A 23,031-nucleotide genomic window follows, 5' to 3' on the forward strand; every position below is an offset into this window, starting at 1 on the left:
AGGATGTACAGCCTTTTATAAAAATGTTTCCAAAATGGATATTAATAATAGATTAACTTTGCTGCCTTTTTCCATGATGTTCACCCATTAGTCAATGCAGCGCTGATGTAATGTAATCAGTAGATATGCCTCCGGTTCTCAGTCACCTATGTCAAAGAAATTATTATTTTTTCCACCCCAGCTTTATTCAGTTTTCACCCTGTGAAACTGAAGCATAATAAATGACCATGGACGCTAAAGCAAATTCTTCAGATCGTCAAAAGTTGGATAAGAGATGTGATGATTCAACCAGAGAAACCACTGACTTGGAGAGCCCTACTGTATCGAACAACTACATTTCTGGTAAAAAAAAAAATTTAAATGTAAATTGCCCAAGTTGTTTTTTTCACAATAGTCCTGGTGAATTATTGCAATGTGCCTGATAAAAAAAGAACATTCTTTTTTTGCTTTATTTAGAGAACCATGAAGAGAACATGCAAAACTCTGATGACACACTACTAGACCAAATAAGATCTTTGAATGGCTTCAATTCGACAGAAAAAACGTATGTATTGCCCGTGTTGTTGCCGTTAGGCACCAAAAAATCAATTTCATCAACCAAGAAGAGTCGAAAACAGCTAAGAACTGACACTTATAACATGATCCCCCCAGATGAAGATGGTAAGTAGTCAATTTTTGAAACACAGCTCTCCTCCAAATAAAGTTTTCACCTCATTTTACTTCACATTTCCCTAAGATGTCTGTGCTCCAATCCTATTGGCCTGCCTCTTCTGCCATCCACTGGATTGTTTCCTGGCGACCGTCAGAGGCTTGAGCCAGTGCCTGTGCTCGTTCCTGTTCTGTTGCCCGCCCACCACTGTGCAGAATTACCTGAATGTCGCTCAACGTTGTAATGTATGCAGAGGTCAAGAACTTTGCTGTTGCCAGCCTGGAAGCAATATCTGCGATCAGTGTCTCCAGGCGACCGAGTGCCTGGATATAGCCATGGAAATCTCTCGAATGCTCAACCACTAACCTCGGGAACGAGCAGACAAACTCACTTCAACACATGAGAGAATAGTTTATTTGTTCCAATTTACTCAAACCCACTGAATCGAGCATGTACAACGGACAGGTGACACACACAAAGTTTTTATATTTATATATATATATATATATATATATATATATATATATATATATATATATATATATATATATATATATATATATATATATATATATATATACATATACATTTCTGAAAGGCTGGATTGGCTTCAAGTTTTGGAAAGCAACTACCATGTTTTCTCGCATATAAGTCGTATTTGTAACTATAAAAAATGATGACTGAATCAAGGGTACAGCTTATATGCGCACAAGACTTGTTATACTGTTTTTCAGCAGTAGATGTAACATTTACAAAGTAACATTCACTATTTGTTGGTTATTTTCTGTTTTGCAGTAAGAAAACAATCATTACTGGATGAATTAATTCTTTATGATATTGATCCTAATAGTGTGCTTTTGACTCAGAGTATCTCAGAAATACCACGTGCAGTGATTTTCTTAAAAAAATTCCCTTCAAAGTTACACATTTGTACTCCCTATTAAAATCATGAATATGGAGTTGAAAATTGCGAATCGGGGGCCGGCTTGCACGCAAGAAATTGTAAATTTCAACGATTTTAAGCCAATTTTAAGGCTGTGGCATATACGCAGGGGCGGCTTATATGCGAGTAAATACGGCATATTAAGAGAAGAAAAAATGCTGTTCATTTGGTGCTTGATTTGAGAAGGACACGACACTTAACTTGAGGTAAAATGGGGTTGGGGGTGTGACTTGGGAGTATTTAAATTGCTGGGGTGGGCAACGATGTAGCTAAAAAAAAAATCATTGGGCCGTTTCAGTTTAGTTCAAAATTGCAAATACAACCAACCATACCACTTTCAAACCTTGATAAAACGAATTACTATTATACAGTGCCCCAGTATTACAAAAAAAACATGCATGGACAAGTGCATTCATTTATTTCAACTTGCCTGATGCATCTGATGAATGAAATGTCTTTTTATCCTTACCACAAGATATACCTGTAAAATAGTGGTTTGTTTAAAAAATGAAAATAAAAACACTACACATTTAAAGATCATTTTACACACCCACGCCCAAAGAATAGTACTCAAATGAAAAGATCTGGTAAAATCAGCCAGCGATCACCAAGGTTATGAAGACGAACAATCACACAAACAAATATTAGTCACAAGAAACAAACGGCACATCATTCAATTATTTGGGTATCAAAAATACAATAAACGGCAGCAATGTTGTGAAATAATCAAACTCTCCTCTATGTTTTATTGGGAAGCTGAGCAGATTGAAAAAATAGAACATTAATTTATTTAATTTGCGCTGTAGCTACACTTTTGACTCCTGCTTGGGCTAACTAGCAGCAGCACTTAAACGCTCATAAAAACACACGCACCCATTGTGTGTCATGGCGGTAAAACTGATTTCTCATAAAATGCATAGACTGTCATGATATAAGGTGCAATACATTTGTGGAGAATAAAATACACCAAGAGGGAAACTATTTCATAATGGGCCAATTCACTTTAAAGCATATCCCTTTTATATAGAACATATAACAAACCAACAAGGACACCTGTGCAAACCCTGATTCCAGTAAAAAAATAAAACATATTTCTGCACTTTTTGGATTTTGCCAATACTGTCACATTAATAAGGCCAAGAACGTCTTCTTGATTTATGACCACATACTAAATTCAAGCAAAAAAGTATATTACTCTTAATTCTTAAAAAATCTGCAAACATCTTAATATATTGTCTGTAAGCATCCCGATAGTGTACAATATTCCGTTCTAATACTATTGCATTTGCACAGCCAGACGTAATCACTCAACCGGCTCCCGATAGGATCGTCAATAACATTTAGAGCAGTATTTCCCAACCTTTTTTGAGCTGCGGCACAATTCTTGAATTGAAAAAGTCTCAAGGGATGCCACCATCTGAAAGTCCTTTTAATTTAAAACAATGTCGCCTATATTAACAATAGTCATTCTCATCAAAGTTTTGTCAAGAGGAATCACATAAACCTCCAAAATTATTCCAAAAATCTAATTTTTCACACTGACATAATGTCACCAAAAGTTGATGTCTGCGGACCTTGAACAACTTGCAAAAAAAAGTAATGTCATGTTTTAAATCTCAATGTTATTACTTTTCTCCAAATATTACATAAATCTCCTAATCTTACGCAAAAAAATTGTGGTCACACATACTTTACGTCGCCAAAAATTGGTGCCCCTGAAACCAAACAACTTCCGGTTCATGTTATAAAAAAATTAGCAGTAAGATGACTGTTTCACAATTTGAATCTTGTAATAGTATACATTGGTACCTCGAAATACGACTTCCCCGATAGACGAGCAATTTGAGATACGAGTAAAATTTTGAGCAAATATTTATCTTGAGATACGAGACAAATTTTGATATATGAGCGGACGCGAGAGGCTGCTCATAAAAACATTATGGGCATTGTCTCTCTCCCCGCAACTCCCTCGTGTTATGTCTCTTTGGTCGCAACTCCCTCATGTAATGTCTCTACGAGCACTGGGCGGAGCATTGCATTTTTTCAGTGTTTTTTTCCCGTTAGTTAGTGCGAATGGCGTATATACTACTTCTCGTTGGCAAGTGGTCGTGCGTTACCCTATTGTGAGGACATTTGTGAGCATCATTTTTGGAATATTTTGAAGGGAATACAAAAGCAAACAACCCTCGATAGGTTACATCTGAAAGTCAGGGTGGAGGCGGGGCAAATAGAGCCAAGAAAAGTATCAAAATCTAAAACAAAATTAGAATTAAGTTTAGTGTAAAGTTAGATTAAACTTATTTTTGAGTCGTTCTGCATCGTAATCAAAGTCCATTTAAATTTGTGTATGTTATGTTACGAGCACGTTGCCCCGAGCTCAGCCCCGGAACGCATTAAGATCGTATCTCGAGGTACCACTGTAATCTATAATTTAACGTTCTTCGTGTTTTGTTTTTAACCTTGCAATAGTTCAATTTTGATCTCATTGTATTTATATAATTTTTTCTCTCAGAATATTAAATTGTATGACTTCTTACAATTACAGTGGTTGGGAAACACTGATTTAGAGGGTTAGTCCCACTGACGATTGGAAGATTTATTTGAAACGGCAAGACTCACTTAACGTTAGAGACAGACGGCACCTGCCACTCAGAGCGCGTCACAAGTCTTCGTCCATGTCGAGGCTGCTCCTACGGCTGCTGCTTTTGGATGCGCCCGGCGACAACGGAGAGAAGAGGGGCTCGGCCCCCGCTTCTGGGGAGAGGGTGCACCCGTCGTCCATGAGAATGTCCCCCAAGCCCACGTCGGGGTAGAGCGCCGAGGCGGAGGCGTCTTCCAGCTCGGCGAAGCTCAGGCTACCCAACTCCAAAGGGCTGCTAATAGTGACTCCGGCGGGAGAGTCTGAGGAAGGTGGGGAGAGGAAGGCAGTGGGTAGAGACTGTCCAGTAGCCGCCACACCCAGACTGAGGAAGTTCTGCCCCGATGCCAGATTTGCGCCCGGGTGTGAGGACTGGCCATTGGGAAGGTTTTGCTGGTGCTGCTGTAGCAAAGCGGGACTAGAGTTCAGACCAGAGGAGACGCTGGGGTTGGAGGCGAGGCCGTGGACGCGGGCCTGAAATTCCAGCTCCTGAAAGATTGTGGACAATTGAAATCTCGTGAGGAAATCTATCACCTAGAGCAGGGGTCGGGAACCTTTTTGACGAAGAGAGCCACAAACAAGTCATATTTTCAAATGTTATTCCTTGTGAGCCATACTACGAATTTAAAAGTCAAAATACATACATGTAAACGAGTGCCTTTTCAATTTTTTTTTGTAATTTCACCACTTTTAAAGTGGAAAAAACTGAATATTTTAGAAAGATTCTTATGCTGTTGCTAATCAATGAGAGGGTGCATTCCAGAAGAGTCTACTGCAAAAAAATGTAAAGCAAAAAAAAATGAAGATTAAAGCAGTTCTAAATGTAATATCTCAGTTCTGTCAACAGCGATTTCCATATTTTAGCTCACAGGTTAGCAAAGAGCCAGATGCACCCATCAAAAGAGCCACGTGTGGCTCCCGAGCCATAGGTTCCCTACCCCTGACCTAGAGCTTCGGGATGAAATGACATGATAGCAAACTGGCATTTGCTGAATGTTTTTTTTAAATTTAAAAATAAACAAACCTGGATACGCAACATTAAACTGTGGTTTGCTTGCTCCAATTTTTTCTGCCGCATTTCAATATCCTTGGCTCGATGTTGCTCCTTTTGTAACTTGCGGATGTAATCCACGGAAGCTTTCAGAATGGTGCCTTTATTCCAGCGCATTTCTCTGGTGTTAGTAAAATCAGTCAATTTTGCAAAAACAAAACACCACAAATTAGTCTCCTGGATATTCACTGAATAGTTAAGCAAAGTAAAAATCAAGGCAACACTCACGGGTCACTTGACTTGGGTATCAGAGTACCAAGCTCCTTTATGCGGTCATTTATATTAAATCTTCGCCTCCTCTCAACTGTGAAAAACACCAAATGTGGAAATAATTGTTATTTCTGTTGACTTCACAAAGAGACTTGACTAAGAAATCTCAACGTACTCAGGTTGTGGTTGTCTTTCTTTTGCCTCTCTTTCATAAAAGCTTTGCTATCGGTATCTGAAAGAAAATTGGCTTTCATGAAGTTAGACTGAGGTTGTATTCTAAAATTGAAGTTTCACAAGCCCTACGGGGGAAAGGCGGCGATTTGACAATACCAGTAATTTCCCTTTTTATATTTGGAAGATCAGCAGGACAGGAGTTGCTGACAGCCAGATTGGGGGCTGCCATTCCAGGGCTATGATAGACATCCAACAGATTTCCAGGGAGCTAAATAAAACAAAACATTCATATTTTACAAAAGTTGCAACCAACTGCCAAAATGAAGACAATATGTATGTAAAAAGCATGACTTCCTCAAAAATATTCAAGGGACAATTTTTCTAGGTCCTAAAATAGATTGGGTTTTTTTACACTAACTGTACAAGCACACAATGTTTTTTCACATCATTTAAAGTCTGCTGACCAAAAAAGCCAATATAAATAAATAGTATTATAACAGGATTATAAATTACAAAGTGGTTTTACCTCGCAGTACTTTGTTTTTCTTTCTTCCAACATCACCATAATCCTCATTTTCTTTCAGCTAGCAAATATTTGGCAATTCCTTTTGCGCCGGTTAAGGTGGGATCTTTGCAATCCACGTTTTAATGAGCTTTAAACACTATGTCTGACTTCTTTCGGTTTACTTTTCGCTGTTAACCCCACCCACTCAGCACATTTGTGACAAATGGTAAGGAAGTGTCAAAGGCATATATTTACTCCAACGACATTACTGCACCTCAGTTCCACAGAGTTAAAAGACACTCAATTCATTTAAAAACAAAGCATCTATACTTGCAAAGACCTTGAGATTCATTTTCTTCTACATATTTCAGACCGGGAGGTGAATATAGCATAAGAAACTTTTTTTTTTAACTTACTGTACTCGGTAACTGAAGACCTGAGTCAATCAATGTGATGATGTCGTCGTTGAAACTGGATTCAAGACTAATTATATCGTCTATTACATCTTCTATCTGAAATAAAGTAGACGAGTGAGAACATGTGTTACAGTGTAAGTAAAGTGTATTGTTGTAATATCATATCCAAGCAGTCATACGCCATTAGGACTTCGCAGGCAATTTGTGTGGAAAATTAAATCGGTTCCCTGTAAAAATGCCTCATGTCACAGACGTGCAAGTGGAAAACTGGCACGGTTACTATGCGGGTGTAGTATTTAACATCATATTGTGACATCAAGGCAACAAGTATATGACAAATAGCATGCGACATGAAAGTGGGAGCTGGCGTAAGATCACTGCCGAACAAACAAAAAGTAATTAAGTACAAAGTGCTTGACTTCAAAAAAGAAAAGCACTGAAAATCAACAGATAAAAGACAACTATTGCCAAGACTGTGTCATCTGCTGCGTCAGCAAAGTGTCGTTTTAAAAAAGAAAAGGGAATTTGACATACTTCCTCCTTGTTGGAACTGATGTTAAGTAGGGCCATCGGGCTGTTGGGGGCACTGCTGGCTTTGTGGGTAATTTCAGGGGCGGAGCTGCACTGTGGCACAGGCGACACACCGAGCGTCTGAGTAACGGCATTGTTACTCAGAGTGGTGGAGAGGTACTGCTTCACCTGTTGCCTTTGTGCCTGCTGGATGTGATACCTGGTGGGGTTTTCTAGGTGGGTCTGCACCTACGGTGTTCAAGCAGAAGTTGAAGACAAGACTTGCTGCAATGAGGGAGGGAACCAAGAGCACCAGGCTTACTTTTAGCACCTCCACGGGCACTTGGGCGGCAGGGGGGCGGGCAGAATTTGGAGGCAGGGAGACCGATATGGCGGGAGTGGTGTCGGTGGGCCGGAGCTGAGAGGCAGAGGCCTGTTGCTGTGCTTCTCGCCTCTCCTGCTCCTGAGCTTGTTCTCGCATCAGCTGCTGCCGCATCAACACGCGAGACGACATGTTTGAAGCCAACGTGCAAGATCCAAGGAACAACCTGTAGACAAATGAGACAGTTTTAGAACAGGACTACAATATCCATACTCAAAGAAATACTCAATACCCATCACCATTTTGGTTACAACATAAACAAACAGAAATTGTTTTTTTTTTTTTTTTAATGAACTCAACGCCATGGACAATCATAAATGTCCAGACGTCCAATTTCCCCCATCAGAATCAGTGTACTGCAAAGACTCCAGTGAAAAAAAAATCATAATCAAGGTTTAAGTTGCTATCACGTCCACATTGCAATGAGTCGTGCAAAAAAGTCAAAAGAATTTTATTGGAGTACTTGCAAAAGAAAATGTAAAATGTGTCAGTTGTGTCATGTTTTCCTTTCTTTTTTTTCTTAATTTTTTTGACACATCACATGATAATTTTAACACAACTGGATCAACAGTGAACATTGAGTTATTTGAAGCAATGGCATTATTCTTCCAAAATAAAACACAATGGGCAAATGTTTGACAACCCACTCTGACATACTGAAAAAAATAAATGCCTATAACAACTTTCCAGTCTTAATCGTTAATCAAACACATTCTTCAGGCAGACTAGGAGATTGATTACATCAGTGTAGGGGTGACATAAAGGGGGGACGGGGGTTGTTGACATGAACGGGGTTCAAGAAGATATAGTTGAAATTTGGAAGGTTTTAATTTCTGGTAACGATGCCACTACATCAAGACCACTTTTCAAAGCAATAGTCATTAATTTTGCTTTTCCTTGTTTTGGGGAAACTCGCCAGTATCCAGTATTCTTTTAATCGTTTCAAGACCTAAATTCGTGTCATACACATACCCAGATTTCCTGCATACGTGTGTGAGTGATAAGTGAACATGATGTACGACTATATTAAACCTGATTCACTTGGTATTAATTACATGTGCTGACTTTAATTCACGTCCACGATGTGAAACCGAAGACAGCTTGGTTTGTGTTGGCTAATTTTTGTTTCAATATGCGTTATCTACTAGCGGCCAACTAAAACATACGCATTTATATCTCGAGTTTTTGGTATTTAGCAATAAGCGCGCAGTTTGTTTTCGTTCAATTTCGAAAGGGGAAGTTGTTGTGCTTAGCTAGCCAACTAGCCATGGTATTTAAAGCTCGGAGGAGCTAATGCTAATGGCTTAGCGCGTTAAAAGGTAGTAATGTAACTTGAAAACATACTGAAAGAACAATAAAGTTCGACGGAATCACAGCCAGGTATCCAGTACGTCCTCTGTGTTTCTGGCCATTCTGTGTTCTTGTTTTAAAAGGAGTAGCCGCGGTATGCCATGGCCGCTCCGGCCCCAGCAGCGTTGTTTACCTCGGGCCAACGCACTGAGGTCATACTCCGACTTTTTACCCGGAACTTGTTGACTGTCGGAATGCCTTTACCTTGTTTACTAAATGACTCATCCACAGACTAGTTTATCGTGTTTAAAACGTGTTCTAATTGCCACAGAGCCCAGAAAAACACACACAAGTATACAATCTCCTTTAATCAGCTGTCACAAAATGAAAAATCCATTGCAGACATCAGAGTGTCTGAGAGTTTGGTAGAAAGTTTGTCTGCAGAGGGAATAGAAAATAGATGATGTTAGGTATTGGTGCAGAAAATAATAGCTGTGGAAGTTAAGACACAAACCAGCTCTTTTTTGTTTCTTCTTCCGCTTCTTTCCGGCAGCCAGCAGTGCTTGGCCTTGTAGTAAAGGATCAACTTTAAAAATGTCCTTCAAATCTGGAGCCTTCTGTGCAGGTTCAGTTTCAGGCAAGGCACTCTTTAATTTCTGAGATTTTATCTCCACAGTCATTGGTCCAAACTGTTACATTAAAAAGGGATAGCGTTAATTTGGCAAAGTTTATTATTACGAAACTGACATGTAAATAAAGGCCCAATCAAATGGAATCCTTTATGAGTTTGACACATGCAGAATTTCGACGACTATAAAGATTTTCACCTCTGGATCCTGACCATCCTCCATGGATTCAGCTTCATTTTTTAAATCTGTCTCCCACACCGACTCTTCGATTTCGTAGAGAGAAGTTTGATCTTGGTTGCCATTTGTCATTCCCATGTTTGCGATGCAGAATCCCATTTGAACATCAGAAGATGATTCTAAAACAGAACATTGAAATTTAATTCATGACCCTCCAGAAGAAATCAAAAGAGTATGTTACCTGCAAGAACTTCCTGATTTCCCTTTTCAAGTTCATCCCAGTCAAAAGCTTTGCCCATCTCTGTTACAATCTCAGCGCTGACATGCGTAGGAAGTGTGTGCGTCTCAGGGGGGTGTGTGAAATAGGTGATTCTTCCCCTGAAGAACACTGGAATTAATAATTAACACTTGTATAGCCTAAAAGTTTTATGGTGTCAAAAACCAAACATTTGACCCACCCAGTCCAGTCCATTAATACGCTTTTTGCTGCTTTGTCAGTGTCAGGTAACCCACCCTTCTTCAATTTACCCTGACGCCTCGCAAGCAACGCCAAGAACTCCAAAGCGGTGTGGAAGTCAGTTATGCCGTAGTGTTGGAGGATCTGGAAAATCCAACGAAATATGTCAAGTCTGGTGTACATCTATTACTGTTTAATACTAACATTTTCATCAGATTGCAAATGAAAGAATTTTCAAACATACTTGTGCCTTGTTGCAACGTCGGAGGATAGCTTCGACGGGAGGGAGTGGATCAACCAGCTGTTCAATTTTGACACAATTACGGAGAATCATAGCAGCATCTGTTGTCGACGTTGCCATGACAATGCCAGGACAATCGAGAAGCTTAATGTGTTTGTCCAAATGAACTTCTTGAAGGCATCTAAATGTGTCAATAAAGTCACAATTAAAAACAAAGCAATGCAGTTTTACAATCAATACAATTTTGCATCTGGACTGGTCTTCATGCGCATTTGACTGAACCACTCATAGACGAAATAAAAACACGGACAGTCTGTCTGAACGTTTATCATCTACTTTCCGTGTAATAAATTAAAATATCTATTTTTGAATGACTCACTTGGTAACACCGGGTGTGGCCCCAACATTGCATGCTCTCGCACGTTTCAAACTGTTGATCAAACTGCTCTTTCCAACATTAGGAAAACCTAAAATAAATAAACAAATAAAAACACAATCCAAGGAACAAAAAAATAAAAATAAAACATCAACATCTCTCTTCTTATTCAAATATTACCCCCTTAGCCTAGATTATAAGGTATTATATAAACAAAATGTGGTCATGATTGTTAGGATTATTATTTGCTGATTACATTATTATATATTTGCTTGCAATGAAAAACGCTTTGCTTTACTTAGGATAATTAGTATACATTACATTATTTGCTTGCAATGAAGAATGCTTTGCTGATTATTATTAGTATATATTTGCTGGCAATGAAGAAGAATGTTTTTGAGGACCATCAACCTCTCACACGGTCGTTCACACCGAAGATACGGAGGACTCAATTGTTTTGACTTCGACTTCGCACCAGGTGGTGATACCGCTTCCTCGGATCCAGAGGACTCAATTGTTTTGACTTCTGTGGTGCCTGTTGTAAAATCTTATGTGATAAATAAGCAAGAGGGGCATCGATCAGGAGAATGATCTTGTCCGAAGCCGCGTGAGGATAAATTCTCTCTTGCAAGACCCCGGTTATGAGTCAGATGTCTGTTTTATTTGTGCGTGCATTTGGGAATGCCTAAAGGGTGAACCTATCAATGTTGACCCAACCAAAGTCTTCTCAAACAGAGCCACTGAAGTCATCAGTTGGAAAATCTTCAATTTCCACTATCTCAAAACTCCCAAATGTCGTAAGGTCAGTTTTTCCCCCCACAACACCGTGCAGCTCTAATGTTAACGTCACCCTGCTACATTTGAAGATCATGTGTGCTTACCTACGACACCAACAGTGATGGCCGTCTTTATGTCAAGGTTGCGGCAGTAGTTACCCAGTAGCTTCATCAAGCAATCTGCCCCAATGCAAGCACTGGTGCTCAGGAGCTCTGTGCTGGCTTGAGTCACTGACACCTTACTGCGTTTCTGTCAATGTCATAAGGCAAAACGACTGTCAATCTACAATGCAACACAAAGGCATCGAATAGAATGTGTCAGTTACAAGGGCGCAAACCTTTCTAGAATATGAGGATTTATTGCCACTAAAAACGAGGTGGTATCAACAGAATTTATTTTCTAGGGAGAAAAGGCAATACATTTGTTTTTTGCCATAGGGAAAAACAAGGGTATTGATAAACGTAATTGATCTCAGAAGGTACATCGTAGAAATCATTCATGGCTTTATCAACTCAATACTTGCGGGAAAATATGTGAACAATGTGTCAAATTAATCGCTTTCATAAAAATTGACAATTTAATAACATTTATTAAAAAAATACACAAATAGATTTACCAAGTTTTTAGACTGCTGTTGAGTAGATGCCTTGAAAGCCACTGTGGGAAACTCATTCCTTAGATATTTAATCCACTTCTCCACAATTTCTTTTGCCACTAAATCTGCAAAAATAACAATAATAGTTCAGACAAGATGTTACCTGATAATTTTAAACTTCACTGTTAACTCTCTAATTACATGTAGTTGAACCTACCAATTTTATTGAGCACCAAAACAATCTTTTTGTTAGTTCCACTTTGAATTACTGCCTGCTCAACCTGAGGGCATCTGCAACCAATTGGGTCACGTGCATCTAAAACTTCTAAGATGACATCTGCAGCTTCTACTACCTTCAAGATAGGAATTTAAACATTCAAAAGAATTATGATTCGACTAAGACGCTAATGCGCAATTGAATGATTGTTTACCTTCTTAAATTCTCTGTAATAAGCTTTTCTTGAATTCTCATTTTCAAAGTTTGCATGCTTTTCCAAACTCTGCATCTCAGTTTCCTGTGAACAAAAGGAAATATAAATACCGTATTTACTCGCATTTAAGCCGCATTAGTTGGACAAAAAAAAGGATGACTGAATCGAGGGTACGGCTTACATGCGAATAAAAAGACTATGCACGAAACTGCAAGGTGACAAAGACGAAATGCCATTATGCCATGACACAAGACAATAAGGCCGATACGGTCATTTATTTCAAAATAGAGAAAAGAAAACTGATAAAACGCTAAACAAAATGTATTTTGACGTCTATGAATGAAATTCAAGAAGAAGAAAAAACGTATTTTGCATAAAAGGTGAAAAAAAACCTCACTTCTGCTTGCCACCGCTCACTCAACCAATAGTTGTTAAGCCTAATCGAAGGTCTTGCAGTCGAGCGTTAAAATATCAGCCTTGATTGAATAATTTGATATTTTGCATTTACAAAGACGAGCATATTTACTTCTTATGATATTGACCCTAATCATGTGCTTTTGATTCATACAGTATCTCAGAAAAGATTTTCCCTTGAAAGTAACATATTTGTACTCCCTATTAAAACCATGAATATGGAGGTGTAAATTGTGAATCAGTGGGCGGCTTATACGAGAGAAATTGTAAAATTCAACAATTTTAAGGGTGTGGCTTATACACGGAGGCGGTTTGTTTGTATGCGAGTAAACACGGTAAATATTACATTGTGGTCTTTAAGAATTCAAAGTGTTTACCCTCTGTTCAAACTCTCTTTGCCTTTGCAGGATGTCAATTTGAAAGCTTTGCAAGTTCCTCCTCTTCATCAGCTGTTGTTCTCTGGAGATCTTCTGCTTCTCTTGGAACTCTTCAAGCTTGAGGGGTTCAATCAAACGAATATTATATTATGTTTTATACGTAGCAGGAAAATATTGGTTTCACCCCTTGTTTGAGCTGGAAGATTTGTACTTACACGTTGCTTTCGGATTTCTTCTGACTTTCTTTCTTTGCCATATTGCAAAGATGATTGTTCTTTAGAACTCGTCCCCCTAAGAGAATCTGCATTTTTCCCATCTTTACTCTGTTTATAGGGAAGATGCAAAATGTGATAAATTATATCTTAAAGACTCCGAAAATCGCTTGGGTGACACTAAAACACCGGTATCAAATGAATTTGCGAAAATTGTGATTGGTACAGAAAGGAGTGACACACCACACGTCAAAATAGCACTTACCTTACTTTTGCCCAAAAATCCAAGGCGTTTAGCTCGTTTTTGTTCTGTGAAATACACATCAATTACATGACTAAATGAACTTGATCGTTTTCGGTTGATTTTCGTAACTAAAGTCTAAAGCTAAAGTGTTACCTACTTGATTTGGACATAGCTCTAGCCTGGCAGAGTTCACGTGTGCAGCCACGCTATGAGCATGCGCAGAAAATTGTGCGTAACTTCCGGAGTTTCAATATAAAAGGGAAAAAGGTGTTCTAAGTGTTTATGGGATACTTTGCATTTCCGGCGGACTCACACTACCTTTCTCGTAATACTAAACGTGAAATGAATTTTCCCAAACTGATATCAACTTTTTCAAAAGTAGTGAAATTACACAGACAAGCAATTTTTTTTGAAATTGTCACTTGTAAATCTCAAATGTTTTCAGGCCACAGAAAATAAAGGTTTCATAAATTGACATTTTAGGTACATTTTAAACAAAGCTCAATAACAGTCCTGCAATGTGCCGTTGTTGTTTTGTTTATTTAATCAGTACTTTTAAAAAGATATATTTATTAGTTTATGAGCGCAACTTCAGAAAAATCTAATATGAGAGCTTTACCACTCCAACCACCCGTGTTGTACGATAAAGAAAATCATAGATTTGCTGCATTTTTTATTTTATTTTTCATTTGCCAGAAACCTAGTTTTCCTAGACATCATTTGTAAGCAAAAATAAATAATAAACATCAGTGTACAAATTATGTTGATTCCCAAATCTTCACCCGGTAAGGACTTTATGCAGGAGCCACAGAGGAGACCTCTGTCTTCGACGTGGATACTTCCGAGCCATCATCTACTTCTTTGCCAAAGAGCTGCATGATGCACGTCCGAAACTGATAAAAGTGTGGTAAAGGATTTGTTAGAAACTTTCATTTTAAGTCAGAACAAGTTGCTCATTACCTGTCGATTCATAAAAACGTAGATGACTGGGTTGTAGATAGTTGCACTTTTGGCAAAGTATGCCGGCATCGCTGCAGCAAGAGGATGAAAAGCATAACCGGGATTTGCCGCGGCAAAGCAGGCGAAAAAGGTGTACGGGCCCCAGCAAAAAATGTATGCAAAGATCATGACCACCACCATCCTGGATACTTCTCTCTCTGCTTTCTGCGTGGACTCCGATTCCTTCTGCTGCATGGCAACCTGCGACAGACGAGTGGACGCTGTTAGACTCAGGCTGTAAACTACCATGCCGTTCGTTCCACAAACTCACAGTTCGGATGGCCCACCACACTGCAAAGTAGCACAGCACAATGATGGCCAGTGGGATGATGCAACAAGTGATCATCAGAACAATCATATAGGACAGAACGCCAGGGTCATCACTTCCACTGAATACATCAGGGCCGCAAGATGTTTTCAAACCATGAGGCCAGTACCTGAAACGACAAATATTGGTTTCTTTTGTCCCTGATCAACCAGCGGTAACGTATTGACATCATACCTACTCCATCCAAAGATTGGGGGAGCACACCATGCGGCGGACCAGACCCAGGAGAACACAATTCCACCTGTAGCCCATTTGCTATCAAATTTAACATTTCCAAATGGTTTGCATACAACTATCCATCTCTCCCAGGAGATGACAGTTAGGGACCAGAGAGCGGTGATACCTTTGAAATGAGAAGTATTCCCAATGAATGCAATTGAACTTTTTCGCATTTCAAAATTTCCTGTCTTAGGACTTACCGCAAGTGGAGACAGTGAAACCCTCAAATACGCACATTGGGTGTCCCAGAATAAAATAACCAAAAAATTGGTTACAAACACTGATAGTGCTGGCAAAAACGGTTTCTCCAAGATCAGCAATGGCAAGATTGACCAGAATCCAATTGAGAGGGTGACGCAGTTTCTTGAATTTCGCCGTCGCCACCAAGACGAGTCCATTTGTGAAAACCGATAAAACAACCACAATAAACATCCAAAGTGTTGAAACATTGTAAACCCATCGAGGGGCGATGTGGTAATTGGGACCTTCAAAAGGATCTGTGGAATTACAAAAAAAGAAAGCAAACAACAACAAAAATGATGACAGGTGTATCACAATTTTTCATGTTAACCGGTTCAGAAGAGCTTGGCAGATCTTATATTTAGCAATAAGATATCTGTCATCAGAAATAAAGCTATTTTTAACATTCATATTTTTTTTCAGATTTCCTTGTTCTTCCATGCATATTCAATTATATTAAAGTCAAGCTGAACAGAATAAAATATCTGAAATTCATTTCTATAAAAGACTAAATGTCAGCCCTAAATATTTCATTTTAAAAATTGCGTAATCATTTCACGGTCAATTTTCTGCTTCTCCGTTCTTCTTATTTTAATTGAACAAATACAATAATTGAAAGTATAGGATTGATTAAAAAAAATGATGAAATAAAAATAATAAGAAAAAATTCTGTACCTCTGGTATTGTTGCTGTTTGTATAGGAAAATGCAGAACCTCTTGTAGTCTCTTGGTACCGCCTGGCAGCAAAGTATGGTTTATCCCAGGCCTCTGCCATTATTATAGCATGAGGAGCAATTGCCCTTTCTCGCAACTTGTACTTGACTTCAGCTTTTATACTTTTGCTTCAGAACCTCTGATAGGATTAGTAAATTGAAATCAAATTATAGCCGTTGGGTGGCGCTTTGTCGCAATCCGGGTGCCAACAAACTTTAGCTGTAATTAAATCCACCACTAATTGGATTAAGACACCAAAAGCCATAACAATCTTGTTAAAAATCAGATTTCCGTCCAGTCACTGATGTTGCAGTTCAATGGATAGACATATATGTTATGAGCTCAATAGCTATAAACACAAATCTGAGGCAGCAGTAAGACATCCAGATAGACTTTTGACTTTGGAACTAAGGTTTAATTTCTGCTAAGAAAAAAACAAAGCCTTTTTATCTACCAATGAAACATGTCATTAGCCAATGAGCTATTATTTTTGTCTCTCTTTCTTTCTTTAGCCTGTCTTGTTGATTCAATCAAGCATTAATTCGTTTTCTGAATCGCTTATCCTCACATGGGTCATGGGGGGTGCTGGAGCCTATCCCAACTAACCAGACAGGGGACACCCTGAATTGGTGGTCAGCCAATTGCAGCTGTCTTGTTCAGATCCTTAGAAATTGAGGATGGGAATCTCAGTGTCTCTATTGGCCTTGCAGTTCCACATGGAATGTACTACTCCCATTATGGTTGTGTATATTTTGTTGTCTATTCAATCAAAACAACTGAGGGATTTTGAGGGAAAGAGAAAACATACAGTCAAACAGAAAGAATGGTGATACAAAAAACATAATTAAATACTGTACATTTGCTACCTAATACAAGTACTGTCGCTATCTACTCTTACCGAGGACATAACAGGTAAGTAGGGAGAATAAGATATGTGTCTGGAACCAATAAGTACCCAAATATTATTTGTAAGTTGTGATGGGGAACCTAGTATTGAGATACATCACGTCATCTCATCTCATTTTCTGAACCGCTTTATCCTCACCTTGGGGGGTGATGGAGCCTAGCCCACCTGTCTTTGGGCCAGAGGCGGAGGACACCCTGAATTGGTGGTCAGCCAATCGCAGGGTACAAGGAGACAAACAACCATCCTCATACATAGGGGTAATTTACAGTGTCCAATCAGTCTATCGTGCATGTCTTTGGAATGTGGGAAGAAACTGGAGTACCCGGAGAAAACCCACACAGGCCCGGGGAGAACATGCAAACTCCACACTGGTGGACCGATCTGGATTTGAACCCAGGTCCCCCACTGTGAGGCTGACACGCTAACCACTCTCCCCGCCGGACCGGGCCACCGAGATATATCACCTTTCAGTATATTAACACAAGATACAATCCTAGCTACCCAGGACCAGGTAGCTATTTAAAAAAATAACTTAAGTGTCCTTTGTGTTTTTTATGACTACCTTGTCTATGTTGTATATCCACACCCGACACATGAAATGAGTGGCCTCCTCTTACTGTCTGGCTAAATGATGGAAGGAAGATAACCACGTTTTAATCACGCTCACAAGAGAGTTCACGTCAAAGCAGGATTGTCCAACACCTTTTGATCCTGAACACTCACGTCACTGTCCTCATGGAAAGGGCAGAGTAAAGGTGCTTAGCATGATTTGTTTGCGCGCCCAGATATTTGGTTCCTCAGCAGGATTTCAATTAGTACTTACCCACAATTCGTTCTACCATGCCTTGCCATAGCATAAGCATAAAAAACACTGGATAGGCTCGAGTTATGAACGAGTTACGTTCCTACGCTAGTGACGTATCCCAAACCCCACTGGTCATGGCACGTGACAGCACACGTTACGATGGAATGTTTTTTAAGATCAGGTGACTTTATTTTCATTTGAAATTACAATGGTCAACCAATTTGTATGTCTAAAGTATATTTTTCCATGTGCAGGATTTAATTCCAATAAAACAAGACTTTTTTTTTCCACCAATCTGGCGTCTTCCAAATGTAAACATTGTGTGATTGCACTCAAGTGCTGCTTTTTTATGTGGAAAGTGAATTGGTTAAACTGTTTTTGCTGCATCGGTTGGAAGAAAAAACTGAATCCACAGCCTGGCCCGTGAGGACTGGTTTGGGTTTTGAATACATTTATTGAAACATAACATGGATAATGCAGGTGCGTTAATTTTAGGGTTTGACCACAGAAACACAAACGTCTACTAGTTTGACTGCAGTTTTTCTCATGGCTGGACCTAAAAAAAACATCTTCTTTTTTGGGGGCCATAAAGTGGAAAAGGGAAGTCGAAAAAGGCAAAGATACTCTCGTCTATGCAGTCGCTGAACAGAAATGATGTTGCTAGGGACTAAATGTTGGACGATGGACAGGTGTCATGAAGTCGAAACGTCGTAGGTCGAGGGCGTCGTAACCAGAAGATTTCTAGTTATTACATTGTACGCAAGGCAGGGGGTTTCCTCGAGATAGCTAGAATAAAACCAAAGTCATCTGCAAAACTTTTTACCGTGAAGAAAACATTAATTATCATTTGTGTATGGACAAAGAAGTGTTCAATGGTTCCTTGACCAGCTTGTTATTCCAGTTAACGCCTTTAACTTAAATCCGAATCGAGCCGGATGATGCTTTTCTTCTTCATAGGTCAGTACCTAACAAGTCTTAAATCTCGGTCAAGCTGTTTTGAACATGTAATCAGTCTGTAGTTGTAGTGGCAGAAGTGATTGCCGTTTCCATTCAAATGTTTTTACACATTTGGATGTGCACATTTTCTTTTCTTTTCATTCTTAATGTATGTATTCACTATCCTATCTTTGTGATGCAAGAATCACTCCAAGGCCTTTCAGAACTCCAGAAAAAAATGTAAGCATTTCAGGTATATAAAAAAATCCAGTTTCAATTTAAAATGAAAAACATTGCGCTTTTCTATGTATTTTTTGCCTGTTTTAATTGGAATGAAAGACAGCAAATTTCACAATTTGACATGGCTGAATTTGCCTCTTATTCTATACTACTGTTATAACATTTTGAATGTTCATTTAATCTGGAATGTCTGATTGACATTAAAACCAAGTTCGTTGAGGATGTCCAGATGGTAATAAATTTCCCCCCAAATAAATATTTTTGAGCTACATTTATTTTCAGATGACATTTGTTCTGCCAGATTATGGGTAGGTGGTCTTGGTTGCATCTTCAAGAAATATCTGGGTGACCTATTGAAATGCAGTTCTTACGCCCAAAGTGACTAAAGCAGATTATACGGACAACTCAGGTCCTTCCACAGAGGCGATTAACAAAGTGTAATTAGGATTGACAATATAATCCCTCCGGAATGACAATTTCAATCCGAGGTTAACTAGAACACGGGCATGGCTCATTAATCCGGTAATTATGTGTTTTTCAGATGTTCACTTTTGGCCAAGCTGGTATACTTGATGGTGCTTATTGGAGGGTGAGGACTTCACATTTATCAAGATGGATACATTTCAGGTGGTGTGAAGATTTTAATCTTTTTTTTTCTTCTTCAAATCATATCTACATGACTTGCTGCATGTTCTTTTTTTATCTTGAAAATTAACCGTTGCTTTCCATCCAAAGTAGAATTGACAAGTGAACTCTGATATTTCGAGGGCAAGTCTGGAATTCCGCTAGTTCTGAACTATTCCCATTCAGTAAAAGTTCACTACTCGCAGAACTCAGATTTGCTCCCGATGACCGACAAGACTCAAGACTCTTCATGACCGGCAATGACCTCATTTACTTTTGAAAAAAACATCTTTTCCACAATTAGATGCTGTAATTTTACACTGGTGTGAAGTGAACAGTACCAACCTTTTCCAGTGGTCACATGTTCATTTGACATCAGGTAATATTACCTGCAAAAGACTAGGCTATAAAGTGTAAACTATACATTTTAACCTGTTTTTTGAGGACAATGTCTTATTTTTTGTTTTAATTTTAAAATTATTTTGCTTTGTAAGGTGCTGAATTGGTGAGTAAATGCTCATTTTTTATGGGCGGTTTGATTATGGCTTAAAATGGCGATCAAGAATGGAAAAGTATTAAGGATTTTGTTGTAGTTTTAGTTTTGATGTTAATTTAGCTTACATACTGTACTAATGTAGATGAGAATTCCTTGTGTCTATAAGAAAATATGATGCCATCTAGAGGTTCATGAGCACTGATGCTGTGCGTATCTGCACATACAGTAAATAAAGTATGTACAGCTGGATGAATTTATATATAAATATAACATATAATTTTCACGTCAAGAAGTATGGGGGAAATACATACAAATATTTTACTGCTTAGATGTTGTGATTTTTGGGTTTCTCTTTTTATTCATTAATCTCCGTTAGCAGCCAATGGCCAGACCCTCTTTGGATTATGAAATTCCTCAATAAAGCAGGAAATGCACTGCAAAACATGACCATCTACTGTTAAAAGGTACTACGCTACCACTACAACAGAAGTAATTGGCAGGTACTTGCTCTGTTTTATGTCACATCACAGATACTTGTAATATTTATTATGGTTTTACATAGTCACACTAATGTATTTTACATACTGCAAACATAGTCCAAAGTGTGGAAGGAAAGATTTTGCTTTCAAAAGGAGGAGACTGCAAGAAAAACCCAAACTAGAAGTGGTATCCATGCATTAAAGCTAAAATTATAGAGCAAAATGAGGACTAGTAGACTTCATATAGAACTAAAGGTAAAAGAATATAGGATATTTAAATCAACCTAAACTTAGACTAGACTGTAAGACAAATAAGGAAAATTTCAATTTTAAAGTTTAACTTCGAACTTGACTTTTGTTTTTTTGTTGCTTAAAAGTCTGCATTTAAAATATATGCACAATATAATAAAACAGCTTTAAATATGTACAGCATATTTTGGAGTATAGATTATATAGATATAGATATATATAGATTATATAGATATATATATTTTGGAGTATAGATTATTGGAGTATAAATTAAAGGTTGTAATTATTCTTCTGTGTGGGCAAATATTTTATTAAATAAAAAGATTATTTTTGGAATCTGATTTAATATAAAGCTGCTAATTTAATGGATAATATGCAACTCGTTTGGCTCCTAAATATTTTAATCTGACTACACTAGGTATGAACTATTAAAAAAAAGTCTAATAAAAAACAGCAAATAGGATTTAATTTTTAAATATAATGTCCCTGTTTTGATACATGTATCTTTTCTTCATGAACAACAATTCCTTGCAATATTGTAAGAAAATAAGAATCCCCCAAATCCTAACTCTCCAGTGCTTTTCACAATTCAATCCATTTTTTTTCATTTTTTTAATATTTTAGAAAACTCACTCCAAATGATTACTACTGTGCAGGTAATCTCCAATTCACCTTCATACAGTTTAAGCAGGACCAATTTTGGAGACTTCCGTGGTTGATTAACGTGCTGATGATTTATCGTTATGGCCTTCACTCATCCCCAGGATCATCTTCCCACACAAGCGAAACTGAAGGACAGAAAGAACATGACCATCTTTATATGCTTTTGAAGAAAAAAAAACATACCTAGCCCAAATGTACATTTGTTATGCAAATACATAACAAAACATTATTTTTTGTTTTCTGTTTATTGATGAATGTCCACCAAAACATTGTTACTATCATACCTGTCAACCTCTGCCGATAACTGCCCTTATAAATGATTATGATTCCCCTTACAAACCCCCAAAAAACCTTACAAACACCGTACGAGTGTAAGGTTTTTTGGGGGTTTGTAAGGGGAATCATAATCATTTATAAGGGCAGTTATCGGCAGAGGTTGACAGGTATGTACTATGTAAAGGACTGTAGTGGAAGTGAGAGTCAAAAAAACTGTTTGTTGAGAAATATGTAGTAGATAAATTGATTGTAGATGGTTGAGGCTTTGGAAATACAGGAGGGTATATAGTGGCAAGCCTCGGGTCAAAAGGTGTCCCATGGCACCCGCACACCAGGAAGTCCGGTACAATCATGGCAACCATCTACGTCACCACTTTTTCTGCTTTCTGGGTGGAAGCTGATTCCGCCTGGGCAATCTGCAAGATTTTTGCTTCTGAAGGAAGAAGAAAAAAGGAGGTAACTTTACTTATCCAAGCCCTCTGGTCGTGTTGGTAATGAAAACACGTTTACAAACATTAGCCTGAATTGTCAAAATGAACAATGACCATCGTTTTGAGACTATAAAGTGGAGCTAACTATAAGCTGAAACCACCAAATTTGTTCATATAAAAGCTGCATTAGTGGGTTTCCATGTTGATATTTTACGGCAGTAAAAATCCATAAAGTGGTTCAAAGTGGAAAATGTAGTATATAGTTTATTGTCCAAAAATTGCCTAAGCTTACTTAAACTTCTTCATATTCTTATTGTTGCTCCTTTGAATTATTTTTTCTAATTTTGTTCAGAACATAATTCACATGACACAGCCAGTTCATCAATAATGAAATATTAATATACACTGAAAGTGTATAAGAATGCAAAGTTATTTTTTACTCTTTCCTTAATATCCCTGTTCCTAAAAGAAATGGTAAGAATATCAAAAAGAAGGTTACAAAAAAAACTTGAGGCACCATACAGTTTTAAATGTGTCTTTTTTTGCTATTCTTTGTTTCTCTTCATTTAGTTTTATTTTACTTTTTTAAAATTGTAAAGGCAATGTATGAGCTCTCTCAAACAAATTTAATGAGGAGATGCTATGATGTTTCAGGCACATAACAAAAGAAACTCGATTTAAAATCACGGAACCTGAAAACCCGTATATTTCACCCTTAAACCTTGGG

At 38.2% G+C, this 23,031-nt stretch overlaps 3 protein-coding genes across 4 annotated transcripts; all 3 read right to left on the bottom strand.

Moving 5' to 3' along the window:
- Positions 1–1,993: 1,993 nt before the first annotated feature.
- On the bottom strand, positions 1,994–9,005 carry tfe3b (transcription factor binding to IGHM enhancer 3b). 2 transcript variants are annotated; one of them, XM_077602399.1, is made up of 10 exons: positions 8,823–9,005; positions 7,419–7,644; positions 7,286–7,345; positions 7,121–7,210; positions 6,587–6,682; positions 5,822–5,933; positions 5,667–5,723; positions 5,510–5,585; positions 5,255–5,402; positions 1,994–4,719 (listed from the first exon to the last, which is right to left on the bottom strand). In XM_077602399.1, exons 2-10 carry the CDS (start codon positions 7,608–7,610, stop codon positions 4,252–4,254), a joined length of 1,299 nt encoding a protein of 432 aa, XP_077458525.1. In that variant the 5' UTR covers positions 7,611–7,644; positions 8,823–9,005; the 3' UTR covers positions 1,994–4,251. The 2 variants fall into 2 exon arrangements, with proteins under 2 accessions (XP_077458525.1, XP_077458524.1); XM_077602398.1 differs by having other exon boundaries at positions 7,121–7,345; positions 8,823–8,998.
- A 116-nt stretch (positions 9,006–9,121) lies between these two features.
- gnl3l (G protein nucleolar 3 like) lies at positions 9,122–13,868 on the bottom strand. The gene is made up of 15 exons (XM_077602105.1): positions 13,856–13,868; positions 13,720–13,763; positions 13,458–13,565; positions 13,243–13,359; positions 12,452–12,535; positions 12,238–12,373; positions 12,042–12,145; positions 11,530–11,674; positions 10,652–10,739; positions 10,276–10,453; positions 10,033–10,175; positions 9,816–9,952; positions 9,596–9,753; positions 9,283–9,457; positions 9,122–9,206 (listed from the first exon to the last, which is right to left on the bottom strand). The coding sequence occupies exons 1-15, from the start codon at positions 13,866–13,868 to the stop codon at positions 9,139–9,141; spliced, it is 1,698 nt and encodes a 565-aa protein (XP_077458231.1). The 3' UTR covers positions 9,122–9,138.
- Positions 13,869–14,219: 351 nt separating this feature from the next.
- Positions 14,220–16,321, bottom strand: LOC144076296 (red-sensitive opsin). The gene is made up of 6 exons (XM_077604021.1): positions 16,160–16,321; positions 15,445–15,741; positions 15,200–15,368; positions 14,969–15,134; positions 14,659–14,898; positions 14,220–14,591 (listed from the first exon to the last, which is right to left on the bottom strand). Exons 1-6 carry the CDS (start codon positions 16,257–16,259, stop codon positions 14,493–14,495), a joined length of 1,071 nt encoding a protein of 356 aa, XP_077460147.1. The 5' UTR covers positions 16,260–16,321; the 3' UTR covers positions 14,220–14,492.
- Between the last annotated feature and the right edge of the window lie 6,710 nt (positions 16,322–23,031).

The sequence above is a fragment of the Stigmatopora argus genome, chromosome 6 (assembly GCF_051989625.1).
Source record: "Stigmatopora argus isolate UIUO_Sarg chromosome 6, RoL_Sarg_1.0, whole genome shotgun sequence".
In the NCBI taxonomy this organism is placed as follows: domain Eukaryota; kingdom Metazoa; phylum Chordata; class Actinopteri; order Syngnathiformes; family Syngnathidae; genus Stigmatopora; species Stigmatopora argus.

What these genes read in the sequence shown, in the direction of transcription:
- tfe3b (XM_077602398.1), bottom strand. Translation starts at nt 7,610, where the DNA reads ATGTCGTCTCGCGTGTTGATGCGGCAGCAGCTGATGCGAGAACAAGCT. An exon ending in GTCTTCAGTTACCGAGTACA is followed by an intron (nt 5,934 to 6,586) that starts GTAAGTTAAAAA and finishes TGTTTTATTTAG; the next exon opens with CTCCCTGGAAATCTGTTGGA. An exon ending in TATAAAAAGGGAAATTACTG is followed by an intron (nt 5,724 to 5,821) that starts GTATTGTCAAAT and finishes ATTTTCTTTCAG; the next exon opens with ATACCGATAGCAAAGCTTTT.
- gnl3l (XM_077602105.1), bottom strand. An exon ending in ATTACAGAGAATTTAAGAAG is followed by an intron (nt 12,374 to 12,451) that starts GTAAACAATCAT and finishes CCTATCTTGAAG; the next exon opens with GTAGTAGAAGCTGCAGATGT. An exon ending in AGGATGGTCAGGATCCAGAG is followed by an intron (nt 9,458 to 9,595) that starts GTGAAAATCTTT and finishes TTAATGTAACAG; the next exon opens with TTTGGACCAATGACTGTGGA.
- LOC144076296 (XM_077604021.1), bottom strand. Translation starts at nt 16,259, where the DNA reads ATGGCAGAGGCCTGGGATAAACCATACTTTGCTGCCAGGCGGTACCAA. An exon ending in TTTCACTGTCTCCACTTGCG is followed by an intron (nt 15,369 to 15,444) that starts GTAAGTCCTAAG and finishes CTCATTTCAAAG; the next exon opens with GTATCACCGCTCTCTGGTCC. An exon ending in ACGTTTTTATGAATCGACAG is followed by an intron (nt 14,592 to 14,658) that starts GTAATGAGCAAC and finishes CACTTTTATCAG; the next exon opens with TTTCGGACGTGCATCATGCA.